The sequence below is a fragment of the Mustela nivalis genome (assembly GCF_964662115.1).
Source record: "Mustela nivalis genome assembly, chromosome: 7".
Classification (NCBI taxonomy): Eukaryota; Metazoa; Chordata; class Mammalia; order Carnivora; family Mustelidae; genus Mustela; species Mustela nivalis.
This window is the reverse complement of record NC_139026.1, coordinates 64,337,088-64,351,839: the sequence shown is the minus strand read 5'-3', so window position 1 is coordinate 64,351,839 and position 14,752 is coordinate 64,337,088. Positions and strand designations below refer to the sequence as shown.

The 14,752-nt window shown below is 40.2% G+C and overlaps 1 protein-coding gene across 4 annotated transcripts in view; it reads left to right on the top strand.

Moving 5' to 3' along the window:
* FAR2 (fatty acyl-CoA reductase 2) overlaps positions 1-14,752 on the top strand; it is a 136,051-nt gene that overhangs the window by 92,801 nt on the left and 28,498 nt on the right. For all 4 annotated transcript variants that reach the window (XM_082738990.1, XM_082738989.1, XM_082738992.1 and 1 more), the window contains one exon: positions 14,577-14,752. In XM_082738990.1, coding sequence (XP_082595116.1) covers positions 14,577-14,752 — 176 coding nt within the window. The remainder of the gene's footprint in view (positions 1-14,576) is intronic.

The following is a 14,752-nucleotide window of genomic DNA, read 5'->3' as shown; positions in this document are numbered from 1 at the left end:
GCTAAGTGGCACCAAGCAGAAATCTAGAATAAACTCTCAGATCCTTCTTCGGACAGCTTCATTCCATTGCATATCGCTAACAGATTTTGTTTTTATCACACAGCAGATGTGTTTAGCTTTGTAGCCAGTTTATAGATTTCTAGATAAAATTGTGGCAGGGAGTCTTGTGGTCAGCACGAGCTTTACCTACTGTTCTTTTCCACGAGCTTTACCTACTGTTCTTTTCGATGACATAGCAACATTGTTTTTGTTCTGGAAGTCTTAACTATTATAACTTCTCCAAAGGCTGGCTTGGGAAATCTCTACACCTGTTTCCACTCTTGCTGTTGACCTTTGTAAATAGTGGTTCTCAATCTGCAGTCTCCAGACCAGCAGTATCCATATCCTCCAGGAACTGTCATTATCGGATGGTCCCTACAGAGCGTGGGCTTCAAGGCAGACTGACCTGGGTTTGAATCTTAGCCCGACCCATTATTAGCTGTGGGGCCAGGAGCAAGACACATACTTTACTGAGGCTTAGTTTCATTACTTGTGAAACAGGGTCCTACTACCTTGCTCACTCAGGAGTGTCTATTTGGCTTGTTTATCCACCTCTCTCTCTCTCTCTCTTTTTCCACCCACTCAAGTCTTTCTGGATTCACATCCAAATCTGATGTTATTAGGTGTGGTATGCCTTTAACTGCTATCTCCTATAACCTCACATTTTACTGTTAGGCTAATCAGAGTTTATTCTATGGATTTCTTTTCTCTGTAAATTTTCCCTGAAAGAATTATGGGAGGAAAGAAATCTGTTGTGCCTTATATGGCTGAAAAACTTAATATCTGTGGTTAAACATCATGTCTGCGTGGCCCTTTTGTGGGTTTGTTTTTCCCCTTTTTCTAGTACTTTTATTCCTTGAGTGCCTTGGACACCTAAAAAATTTTGAGAAAGTTGCACACTATGTCTGATTTCTTTTTAAGGCAACATCAGCCTCCATTCCGTGTTGTCATTTGTAACAGAAAGGTTTATTGCTAAAAAGAGCAGATTCCATCTAGAGCCTATCTAGTCTTTGGTTAGACAAATACCCGCTATCTTGGCACAATATGGAACTTGATATCCACAAAAAGATACTCCACGGGAAGAAAAAAAGGATGTGCTTTAGTTCGGGGTCCTCCAAAACTGAAAATCTTCCACTACACAAATCATGAATAATGGCCTCGGACCGTGGAGACACGGTGCTGATCGCTACCCATGAAGCTGGTTGGGGATCAGGGTAGCACAGTCCTTAGTTTCTGACTCTCTGTGATACACAAGGTATTACTGCTCATAATCCTTGTGAACCTAAAAATTCAAAATGCAGACAGACCTTCAGATTATGTTTTGAAACCAGGTGAACGGAGGACTTTGGAATGGTAAACAAAACCAACAGAAAACTTTCCAGATTATCTTACTTTTCTTCCTTAGAGCATGTGGTTATTTAAATGCAAACGAATGATAATAATGAACTTGAAAATGCAGTTTTTCAGACACACCAGCCGTATTTCCAAGCTCAGTGGTTCCCACATGCTGCCAGCTGCCTCAGTGCACAGGGCAGGTACAGAACACTCCTGTCATCGCGGAGGGTTTCAGACAGCATCCATCTAGATGATCGAGGGTACTGTGTAGGAAGACCATACCGTGCTCCAGATTTCCTTCCAGCCCATCATTTCTACCAATCCCACACTTACTGAAGTGCTTACTTGGGTGTCAAATGCTGAGCACTGAGGATACGAAGATAAAAATGAGATTAAAAAAAAAAAAAAAAGTGACAGAGATAGTCCCATAAAACATGCTTGAAGTGCAGCACGAGCTCTCCTGGGAGAGGAGACCAAAGGGCAGTCTGAGGAGAAAGAAACCACACTTGCAAACAGGTGACAGGTTTGGTGTATTTGCGAACCTCTGGGTGACTTCCTTGGCCCCCAAACAATTTAGTTTTTAAGAACTAGAAAGGGATCCTGAGACCAGATCCGGGAAGACTACAGACAATTGTGTTAGGTGATTTTCCTTTGGGAAAAACAAAACAAAATAAAACGAAAAACTCGTTGAAACTGGCTTGCACGACAAAGGATAACATGCTGATTGCACAGTGGAAAACTCCAAGAGCTTGGTGATGAGCTGTTGCCGGGAGCGGTGGCTGCACTGGTCCGTGAATCCTCGGCTCCGCCATTTTGTTCTGGCTTTCTCTCAGTTACGATAAGATGGTTGGCTTTTTGTTTTGTTTTTGTTTTGTTTTGTTTTGATAAGAGCATTGCAGCCACTGGATAAATAGAGGCTGACTCCCTGAAACTCTCTCTCAAAATGGATGAAACCTCTGTTTTGGAAATCCTCAACAAATTTCCCCTTACATGTCATCAGCCTGGGTTAGGTCACATGTGCATTTCTGGACCAACCCCTGTGGCATGAGGTATGCCATCTACTGAATTAGTCAAAAGCTCCAGATCTAAGCTAACCGTTGGGCAGAGGATAACAGAGCACTTAGATCAAGAAGTCTTTCCCTGGGGCTGGGATAAGACCATCTTCTCCTGAGGCACAGAGACTACATGGAGAAGGGAGAACATCTGAATGACTTATCAAGACACAAAAGGATAGATGTTAGGAAGAATCTGCCTGCCAACTCTTGGAATAGAGGACCAGAAAAATGCCTCCTGATATTGAATACCTAAACATGGTGGACAAAATATGTTTGTAAAATAATCTTAATACATCACTGAGCTAGAGAAAAAACAAGAACAGAGGCAACCTTGAAAAATTAGCTACCAGGGAATTCTGAATGATCTTGGGAAGGATCTTGCGTTGGGAGTGTAATAATCAGTCGTAACTCAATTAAGGTGCAGAGAGACCAAAGCGGACATTTGGGTTAAAAACGCAAAATAGAATTTCTTTATGGGTTTTGTTAATGTAAAACACAAAATAATCAGTGTTTTACTTTGACTAATCCTAAACATAGCCATTGATTGGTCATCTCCAATGTAGAGATAACTAAACTAGAGCTTGATTGTAACTCAAAACCAACAAAAACCAACCATTTGGCAAATCCCTGAATACTTAGGACTCTCCATTTCTTTCCCCATAGGTACATTCCTGGTACCATTTTTAAACCTTTTCTCTATATCTTTCAAGATACCCCCAACGGTTTGGGGTCCAGCACACAGGAAGCCTTCTGTAAATGCTCAGGCTCACATACCCACTCTTTGCTAAGCCTTTCTTCACACATTTAGTCTCCTAAATTCACTCTCAGAATAAAAGTATCTTTCTTTCTTTAATTAAAAGTCTGTCCTCTCCCTAAAGAAGATTTTACTGTTTATAGTGAAACTATTGGAGATTCGCAGTTTTAATAGGAAATAATTACTAGAGCATCAAAATGCTCAAGAGATTAAAATATGGAAATGTCTTACATTTCTAGATATTTCTGTTTTTGTAGCAAAGGCATTCATTATTCTTTCATAAATGTTTGACTTATGCTGTTGGATAGAGAATGGACAGAATGGACAGACCTTGGGCTTCTACCTAAAAGCAAAATAATGTAGTTTAACATTTTTGTAACCTCTTTTTTTTTTTTTTAGATTTTCTTTTTATTTATTTGACAGAAATCAGAAGTAGGTAGACAGGCAGGCAAAGAGAGAGGAGGAAGCAGGCTCCCTGCTGAGCAGACAGCCCAATGCAGGGCTCGATCCCAGGACCCTGGGATCATGACCCAAGCCAAAGGCAGAGGCTTTAACCCACTGAGCTACCCAGGCACCCCGTAACCTCTTTTTTTAAAATGTGAGACTATTCCATATGAATTCTAATGTTCCTCTATTCAGTTAGAATTTGGGGAGAAAGTTACAAGTCAATTATTCCAAATATGTGGGCTGCCACAATCAACTTTCCAAGACAGCGTTCTACTTCAGGGAATACACCCATAAAACTTTGATTTTCTAGTAATTCTATCTGCATTTATGCTCCCCTAATGTCAGATCCAGTGAGAGTAAGAGAGTCTTGGGTTTGGCAGATAATACACCATTTTCTCAAGTGTATTAGATTGGCCAAAACCAATAATACATTTAGTATCCCAGTGTTTTCCCTTTCACTTTTAAGTCTAAGACCTTTCTATTGTCATTACTCTCATGTGTTACCATTGTCCACTCCACCAAATTTGGACATGTGTTACCACTGTCCACTCAAACCACAGGTCATGAACCAAATTTGTTGAATGAAGAAGTTTAGTGTGTTCTAGTTTTCCAGTGGCCTTATCTGGGCCCAGGCCAAGCCTTACTTTCATTATCTGGCCACTCTCCCCTCTGGTTTCCTGTCTGGGTTAGTGTTACTGTCAAGATTAGTATTACTTTCTGTCTGGGTTAGGATTACTTCCAGTAAGCCTCTAATTCTGCAGATATTTATTAAATATCCACGAATCAAGACCCAGTTTAGAGTCTGTCATTTAACTTTTTTTTGATGTAGGCAAAGTGACTGACATGCAGCCATCCCTTATTCCTAAGTAGGGCCCGGTGTCACCTTTAAGCAATATTTCTCTTCAGTCGCACAGAGTAATGTGTGACTTCTAACCCATTTTAAAGTAATTCAGTGTTCTTAAAAGTTAGCTTAATCATAGCGGGTTTGTGAGGCTTCGAAGTATTTCTTTAAAACATGATAAAGTAAAATGTTTTCAGTTTGCCTTGATTCCCACTAAGTGCCCAGGAAATACGGTCAAGAGAACATCTGTTGTGTCTATCAAAATTGAAGCATCTGATTCATTGCTTTCCTTTCACGGTATGGACAGCTACCCCCTCTCACTTCCGGGCTTCCTGTTTCCGTGCTTTCAGAGGGAGACAATTAAGTGGGAGATGCTTTGGAAAAAAAGGTTCTTTTAAATCGTTGGGCCACAGGGAACCGGGGCTTGAGAATCAGAACAGATCAGTTTTCTCATATATAAGTAAGTTTCCTAAGTATGTTCAGGTCCCTTAAAGGAACTTATCAATAGAGGGAAAAATATCTGAATTAACGACAGATTCTTGAGGACTTCCTCACAAAGATAATTAAGCAAGCACTCTAAGAAAACAACCAGAGACACACGAATATTGTACAGATACCTTATTGTGGTATTATTTATGGTAGCAAAAACTGGAACCAACCTGAATATTGTATAATATAGGAGAGTAAAATAAGAAATAATACACGTGTTAAACTAGTATAAGGACATTAAAGCTCATATTTTATAAACTATTAAATGACATGAGAAAATACTTATAATCAGTGCAAAAATAAAACCCCAAAACCATATTCAGTATAATCTCAACTAATGTCTTTAAATGCTGCTAGGATCTTGAATTAATTTTATTGATTTTTTTCTGGGGGGGGCACTTCCAAGTTTTCAAATTACAATTATAATGAAGATGTTTATTTTTATGGTGAGAAAAAAGGTGCCCTCTTTTGTAGTGAAAAAATAAGAGCAGTAATCTTAACCTTTTCCAAAGTTTTGAAAATATAGTGAAAATGAACATTTCACGAGTAGAGTGGGGGGAAGAAAAACCCACTTTTTCTAAAGTAAATAAATAAGGCAGCAAAGCAATCATGAATTTCCAAAACTATGTCCTCAGCTAGAAGTCCAGTTGATTTTGAGTTTTGAAACTGATTATCAAAATTAAATAATTTAGCTCTATTTTTATTAGAAATATGATTCCAGGTATTCAACATGATTCTTTTCTTAATCTTTTAGTATCTTTCCTAAAATCTGAGAAACTTCTAAGGAAAATAAGATTTCATGTGCCAAAATGTCAACATGCTCATCCCAGGTCCATGCTATTCAACTTGTGGGTCCCTGGGGCCCCTGAGCTGGCTGCATAATCTCTTAGTTATGAAGAATGTGTTCATTTCATTATGCATCAACCAGCTTTTCATTGTAGCAAAAAAATTTTAGAGAAAGAGATCGATGATTTATCTATTTTGCTGTATTGCATATGGCCTTGCTTAACAAGATATGGCTGTTCCCCACGACAACAGATAATGAGTTGCCAATAAATCATTCAGCTGTCAAGTTCAAAGAATTGTTGAGAGGTTCTTCAGTGCCTTAAAGCTGTGTTTCTTTTTCCAACAACCACGTCCCCTTTATACCCATTTAGTATGTTAAATTGGTCATAATTACTCCTAACAACTGTTTAAGAAAACATCAAGGAGATAGTATCCATATTTGAAAAAGAAAACACCAGGTCCTTGAAATTATATGAAGAGTGAGGTTGTTAATGAGAGTAACTGAGAAATCAATATCTAAAAAATATTTTATTGAGAGAATCCTGAAAAAAGTTGGACAGTTTCTGCTGAACTGTAGTAATCAAATAAGGGAAGGGTTACAGTGAGATTAGGCTGGATTTAGAATTAATCATCTGAGAAGACCAGGCAAAATTCAAGGTTTCCAGTGTGGGAGTACCTTGTATGGTGTCACCAGGAAATGGATTTATAAACAAAGACAGAGCTTGGCAGGTTGTGCTGGATACTTCAAGTTAACTTTTCTGGAAAAATGGGAATTACTCAATAAGCTCTCATTTGTCCATGAGATAAATATACTTTGAAATACCCTGGAGAGCGGTGGTTAATGAATCATGCCGGGTCACACACTGGGCTCTCAGTTCACAGAACTAATCGGGTTTAAGACAATAGAAGATAGTAACATTTTATGAAATACTTTAGTGACTCCTTTCACAAGGCTGTCTCTGTGTAGTAATTTCTAGAAGGCATTAGATAAATTAATCCCTGAGAAGAAAAATAATGCACTTAGATGAACTTCGAGCCAAATAACACCTGCAAAGGGAAGGTCAGCAGTCTGATGTTGTTGAGTACTAAGAAGCATCCAACAGAAATGTTCATGTCATTTTCCGTACAAGTTCCTGGTTAATTTCCAAAGAGTTTTTCATAAGGAGAAAACCATTTTCCTGTTTGGTTCAAGGCTATGGTGTAAAAGAGCTGCTTGTTACCAACCAACTTCCAAAATGAAATTCTGATTGATGTTGATGATTCTGTTATGTCTGTACAGAAGGCAAAGGCAATTAGAAACAGAAGTTTGTATTTTAAATTCCCAAGCCAGTTTTGCTCCATTACTATTTTTTAATTTTTCCTAAGAAACGAGGCCACAAAAAAACGAGAGGCTTCTATGAACTCAGGATACCTAGGAAGATATCATCTTGCCGGAATTTACATTTCCTCGTGATTAACAAACACACTTTGAAGCGAGTGTAGCTGGCCTTCAGTTTGACAGGTTTTCAACTCAGAATAGTTGAAGCCTGTTAAGCCTCTCCACTGTGGGCCATTTTCTTCCTCTTGAAAGAAAGAAAGAAAGAAAGAAAGAAAGAAAGAAAGAAAGAAATTGATTTAGTCCTGGGGATATAATAACAATCCCAGAAACAGAAGCAATTTATTTTCTCAATCTCTTATTTTATTTTACAATACAATCTACTAGGTAATTCGATCACTGGCATGATTTCCCACACCCGGCTTCTTGCCTTCCTTTTCAATTTCTTCCAGTCACATCAAGTCTTTTCCTTAAAAGCTTCAAATTGCCTACACTCCTTTCACTCAAAAAGTCACCTCACCACAGGATTCAGCCTGACTCTGAAAGACAATTTGCAGAGATAGCTGCATCACGTGGTATCATCAGAAACCTTGCAATGCACGCGCGCGCGCGCGCACACACACACACACGAACGCACAGCTGTCTGGTGAGCAGCTTTTGCAAACTGAGCACTGCTGTATATACCGAGTTTTCCTGTGCTCTAGAACGTACTAAGCAGCAGGCACTCTGCTAGGCATCTGACTTTCATTAGTCTATTCACCCTCACAAACCTCTGGGTTATGCATGCTTGCTACCTCACGGAGGAGAAACTCAGCCAGGAAAGTTGTTGCCTCTCCCAGGAAATGCCGAGGAAGTGACAAGGAATTTACAGGCAATTCTCTTACCTCTAAAGCTCACGCTGTCCCCACCACCTTGCATGGCCTTCCCTGAGAAACCACGTCCTGTAAGCTCTGATTCTTATGCCCTGCTCGCCAGGTGGTCCGTTTGCCAGTGACAACGACCACCTCCTTAGGAAGGGAAGATGATGGCCGCTTCTGGACTAGGACCATGGCCTTTCCCATCCTTTCCCGTGGATAATGCAGGGATACCATCAATTGTGCTAGAGAGTTGGGAGTCCTCTCCAGATTGGTTTCCATCTTCCTGGCCACCCTTACTCCTTTTGGGCCCCAGGAGCTTAGTTTCTAAGAACTCTGTGAAAAGGACGTTGGGGACACAAAACGCAAGACAATGTGCTGAGCACCATGTAGCGTTTGTTACAGATTTTTATGCAAAGTGTTCTAAGACTTTTTAATGCAAAATTGTTTTTAGGAATAGCAGATTATCTGCTGAAACATGAGTTCTCAGAGAACACAGAATGAGATAGTTTAGCGATTAGTGTTTTAGATAAATATGCAAATAAAAACACCAAAGCCCCTAGAGGTGAGTAACTATGCCCAGTCATACCGCTAATAAACAGCAGAACTGGGATTCAAACCTGGGCCTCCCTGACTCCAAAGAGCCTGAGATCTTTCTCAGTGGCTCTCACATAGTGTGTATCAGGCTCACTGGAGAGCTTGTTCAAGGTACAGATGCCCAAGCTTCCACTCAGAACTGAGTTAGAAACTCCAGGGTCAGGACATCTGGGTTTTTGTTTGTTTGTTTGTTTGTTTGTTTGTTTTTAATGACTTTCTAGTTTACCCTTCTACGTACCAAAGTTCGATAATCACACTGCTACCCTTACTGCTTTATGGTCCTATAGAAATGGTCCTCATGGAGTAATAACAACTTCTAGGTTGATCCTGTCTAGCTTATGAGAGTTACTAGGGAATGAGCAAAACTTTAACATTTTGTAAGTTTTCATGAATCTTTATATTGGGTATGATAGTTTCTGCCTTAATTTACTTGCACTTATTTGATATATAATGATTCTCAACTTAGATTACGCATCTACCTTGCTAATTCCTTGCAGAATCTGTTCATTTGCTTTCACTCGGCACTCCCTAATTCCTCTGACAAATGTTACAGGTTCTCTTCTGCTGTAGGACACCTGGTACTCCACAGAGATCGCCCTTTAGCTTAAGAGAATTTACCTTCTGGGCACCTGGGTGGCTCAGTGGGTTAAGCCGCTGCTTTCGGCTCAGGTCATGATCTTAGGGTCCTGGGATCGAGTCCCGCATCGGGCTCTCTGCTCAGCAGGGGCCTGCTTCCCTCTCTCTCTCTCTCTCTCTCTGCCTGCCTCTCCATCTACTTGTGATCTCTCTCTGTCAAATAAATAAATAAAATCTTTAAAAATAAAAAAAGAGAACTTACCTTCTGTTTCCCAATTTAAAATATGAGGCAAACTTTGATAGGCTACTGGAACTAGAGAATGTAGTTATATTCAAAGAGAGGAACTCAATATATTGAAGATCAAAGACTCTCAAGATTATTAAATATACAATGGCTTTGGAGCTCCTGGGTGGCTCAGTCTGTTAAGGGTCTGCCTTTGGCTCAGGTCATGCTCCCAGGGTCCTGGGTTTGCTCTCTCTCTCAAGTAAATTTTAAAAAACAAAACAAAACAACAACAAAAAACAATGACTTTCACTGGTCTGTCTGTGGGGGCTGAACCCTCTGTGGGTATCTCCAAAGTGAGATCATGTGGGTGGCTCGGTCTGAAAGTGTCTGCCTTCAGCTCAGGTGATGATCCCAGGGCCCTGTGCCAAGCTCCCTGCTTGGCAGAGTCCATTTCTCCCTCTCTCTCTGCCCCTCGCCCTGCTCATGCTCACGTGGGCATAATCAAATAAATAAGTACAAAATCTTTTTAAAAAAAACAAAACAAAAACAAAGTGAAGTCATGTGGATAACAAGATAGTTGTAGAAATCCAAATTCAGGACCTCTACGTTGTTTCAAAAGCATAATATAAATGTCATACCCCCAATCCCTTGCCCAATTCCTGCTTCTAATAAAACTGCAATCATAGTGTCTGGCTACAAAAGTCATACCCAAGGAGTTTATCAAATCCAGAAAATTTCTCTTCCTGGTCTTCTTTCTGCTGAATTTTCTCACTTAAGATATGTAAAGTTTCTCTCCTGTGTCTGGGTTATCAGTAACTATTACCATATATGGAATGGTCTCTTGTGTTTAAAACAAATTACGGAAGGGAAATCCTTCCTGTGTAATGTCAAATCAATAGAACAGTCCTAGACTTCCCAAGAGAAATGTATAGTTTTGTTACCAGTTTGAAATATATATATATTTTTTAATTTATTTACTTGAGAGAGAGAGAAAGTGAGGAGGAGGAGGGGCATAGGGAGAGGGAGAGAGAGAATCTTAAGCAGGGCTCAAGGGCTCAATCTCACCACCCTAACATCATGACCTAAGCTGAAATCGAGTCGGATGTTTAACTGACTGAGCCACCCAGGCACCCCAAGCTTGAAATGTTTAGAGAGCCTCTTAGCTGTGATCTTTCAGTGACCACAGATAAGCATCCTGCCTCTGTCAAGAACAGGGTTTCAGGAAATGGGAACACAGCAGTCCCTCCTTGAGTCTTCATCAATGGCAGGAGCTACTGTACTCTTAACCTTCTCAGTCTGATGTCGTTACATAAAGATTTATGAAAAGCAATATGATGAACTCTTAGAATCTAAAATAACTATATCAGGTTCTTTATTGGTGGACCTTCAATGACATTTTTGAAATCATATATTTTTTTCTTCATTCATGTCTGTTCCATCTGTTTTCTTCTTACTCTTAATGAAAGTCTCACATCAACAAAGGGACTTTTCTGAGAGCTGGTGTCCACAGAGGACTCATTTGCAGCATTTCTTCTGTCCTTTGGTTGTGTCATTATTACAAAAGCAAAGGTTCTGCTCTGAGCCTTTTCGGCTTCCATTTGCAATCATGCAGAGACCCAAGGGGACACTTTGTTTCTTCTACCTGTGGTAGTGATCTGCTGTCTTTTATCCCACCAACACAAAAGAGCCAGGGAACAATTTCAGGAATCAAGCTCCCACTCCTGGTTCTGCCACTGTTCTTACAGTAATTAATTTCAGTGTAACAAGCAACATTTGAGTCTTTTCAATGAACTGGGTGCTGTCCAGCATAAAATGGTAAACAAGAACCAAGGAGTTTACCAACCAGAGGGGGACATTTAAGCCCTGACTTTAAAAATGAACACTAATTTTCCAAATTAATGTTTCACCAAGTTTTTTGAAATTATATTTCTTTCACCAAGTATGGTACCCGGACTGGAAGACCTATCCGTTGAGCTGGTTAAGATGTACAAGTGCCGGGGTTACTTGCCAAACATACTGAGTCAAGGTCTCAGAGGGTAGAGTAAGGAAGTCATTTTTAATTGGTTCCTAGATCTTTCTTATGCCTACACAGTTTGAAAACCACTGACGTCCTGTAAAGAGAAATGAGCCAAACACTATTGTTCATGAACAATTAGTCCACGTTAACACTCCAGCTGGAGAAGTTCTCATCTTGGGACCAGTTAAAAAGGACCAGGGAACCTGATGTGTGAAATGCAAACTCCTGGGTGTTCCCCAGTCATTTCTTCTTTAGTGGGTGGGGCCAGGGGCTGGAAATATACACTTTTAAATTGCATCTTAGTGATTCCGATCCAGTTCACTTGGTGGGTAACACTTTGAAAAGCACTGACCTATTGGATGATGGTTGGCTGTAATCTCAGCGGTCTATTTAGGATGTGGCAACATTTAAGAGGTATTATTTTGTTAGAGGCTGGAGCAAAATGGTGAGATGCCAGATGAGGCAAGTCGTATTAGTGGGCATGGAGAGCATAGTAAAATGTGACCTTCACTTAGTCCTGTGGTTTGAATTGCTGCAGCCAATTCTCCGATTTATTTCAATTGACCATAATAAATCCCATCTGGATTAGAAAACTTAAACTTTAAAAAGAATTATATCATGTGCACTCGGCTATGCCCTGTCATTGGAAAATATAATCAATAAATAGAATATAGCTCAGAACACTTATTTCCTAAAATGGTAATTATCTCCATTGATCACATTTGCATAGGTGGGCTGGAGGTACAATATGGTGTAATGGGGTTCTCTGCCTTTTAAAGTCGTAAAAACCAAAGGCAAAAGAAAATCTGTACGGTAGCTTACATCATGTGGGAGGAACTCCACTACTTGAAGGATAGACACTGAAGTCATTTTCCACGTACTACTCTAATGTAGCCAGAAATCATCACAGGTCAAAGTCAAAGACTCCACAGAACCCGAAATAAATTTCTTGTGAATAAAATCTGTCATGCAGACTCAAAACAGAACCTTCTACAAATCAAATTATTAAAAATGGGAAATTGTGGGGACGCCTGGGTGGCTCAGTTGGTTAAGCAGCTGCCTTCGGCTCAGGTCATGATCCCAGCGTCCTGGGATCGAGTCCCACATCAGGCTCCTTGCTCAGCAGGGAGCCTGCTTCTCCCTCTGCCTCTGCTTGCCATTCTGTCTGCCTGTGCTCGCTCTCTCCCCCTCCCTCTCTCTGATAAATAAATAAAATCTTTATAAAAAAAAAAGGGAAATTGTGCAAATTTTAGACAAATTTATCCAAAAAGATCCAATTTGTCACATGACTAACATGGACTATGAGAAGGAAAAGCTTTGATGGAGAAAACCAATATTTAGCTTGCTCATGATTTATCCAGATTACAAAAGCTGATAAATATCTTTCTGGAAGAGCCAGAATGACCTTTGTTGAGAATGTCCCTCAGACACTGGATCCACCACATCAGTCCCAAATGTCTCAAAACCTTTGAGGGTTGATCTAACCTCCAAACGCTTTTCAGAACTCTAGTCCCATTGCTACTGCAAGGCTGCTCCTGCAGAGGAAAAAAAAAAAAATGGTAGCTCAAAGTGTAGTAGCTCACCAGGTCAATCTGTGGACTTGACCTCCTTCTCTGATCATCTTCACTAGATTCTCACAAGGGCCTCTAACATGGTCTTCTCTGATTCAGATGAGACATGGTTTCTTTTACTACCTTAGATCGATTTCTTATTAGCCAATAAAAGAGCCTAGGGTAGATCTCCAGTGGAGGGAAGAAGCCTGCTATTCAGGATCAAGGAAGACATGCAAACTGTCTTCGGGGGCGGAAGGGGTAAAGGGAATAGGCTCGGCTACTCTACTATGATTAAAACCACAGGGACGCCTGGGTGGCTCAGTTGGTTAAACAGCTGCCTTTGGCTCAGGTCATGATCCCCGCGTCCTGGGATCGAGTCCCACATCGGGCTCCTTGCTCAGCAGGGAGCCTGCTTCTGTCTGCCTGTGCTCGCTCTCTCTCCCTCTCTCTGACAAATAAATAAAATCTTAAAAAAACAAACAAACAAAAAAAAAAAAACACCACAGACTAATTTTCTCTGCTCCTAACCTTCCTAAACATTTAGCTTTATTTTTTCTCATTGCTATTAGCCCATGCCAATACTACAGTAGAATTTCCTTTTGTCAAAACAGGTTAAAACCAAGAACTTTTTTTTTTAATTACATTCTTTGAGAAAATGGAAAATACCAGTTGAGTCTAAGAACTTGTGTGTGGAGGGGAAAGTAGAGACTGTTCCATCTGAACAAGGGTAATAAAAGCTAAAACTGCCAAGGCTCTTTCCTTTTCCTTTATAAAGAAGTTAGAATATTAAGAAATCAATTAATATGGGACGCCTGGGTGGCTCAGTTGGTTAAGCAGCTGCCTTCGGCTCAGGTCATGATCCCAGCGTCCTGGGATCGAGTCCCACATCGGGCTCCTTGCTCCGCAGGGAGCCTGCTTCTCCCTCTGACTCTGCCTTCCACTCTGTCTGCCTGTGCTCACTTTCGCTCGCGCTCTCTCTCTGACAAATAAATAAAATCTTAAAAAAAAAAAAAAATTTCTCTTAAAAAAAAAAAAAAAAAAAAGAAATCAATTAATATCCCATAAAACGTACATGAGCTCATGTAATTCTCTTACTAGACAATAACTGCCATTGATATTGGAATGAGATTATATAAAAGTTGTATTTGTTTTACCCATTACAGATTCACCGAATTTGTTATTTTCTAATTATGTTTGTGCTGCTAAGACCTAATACTGTTCTCTGGGCCAGTTAACTAAGTTGTTTCGAATTTGCGTCCATGAGACCTCCCTTGTAAAAGCTGATGGCTTTGCTGGTAATTTGCAAAGGCTGGTAATTTTGCACTGAAAGCCATATTTCCCAGCCAAAAATGGAAACAATCACCATATATAAACATGGGGGAAAGAGGAGGGGCAGAATATGGACGGCACACTGTCATTCTTTCAACCCTGCAGGAAAGGCTCAAAATACACTCCTTACTGGTTATTAGAAATGACTTTTTTGAATGTTTATCAAATTAAGAGGAGTGGAAATTATTCCAAGCCGACCAAATTGCAAGCGGTAAAACAAATGGCTCTTGAGTAAATGCCTTCTTTGAGTGGTATTACAGATAAAACCAGTTTTTGCGAATTGCGATGTGACACATCAACAAAAACAAGAGCAATGAGATGGTGATGACGCTGTCTGCATATTGATTTCTATTTATGTTTTAGCTGTTTCAAAAAGTCAAAGAAGTTTGTCCAAACGTGCATGAGAAGATCAGAGCTATCTACGCGGACCTCAATCATAATGACTTTGCTATCAGCAAGGAGGACATGCAAGAGCTTCTCTCCTGTACAAACATTATCTTCCACTGTGCGGCCACCGTGCGCTTCGATGATCATCTGAG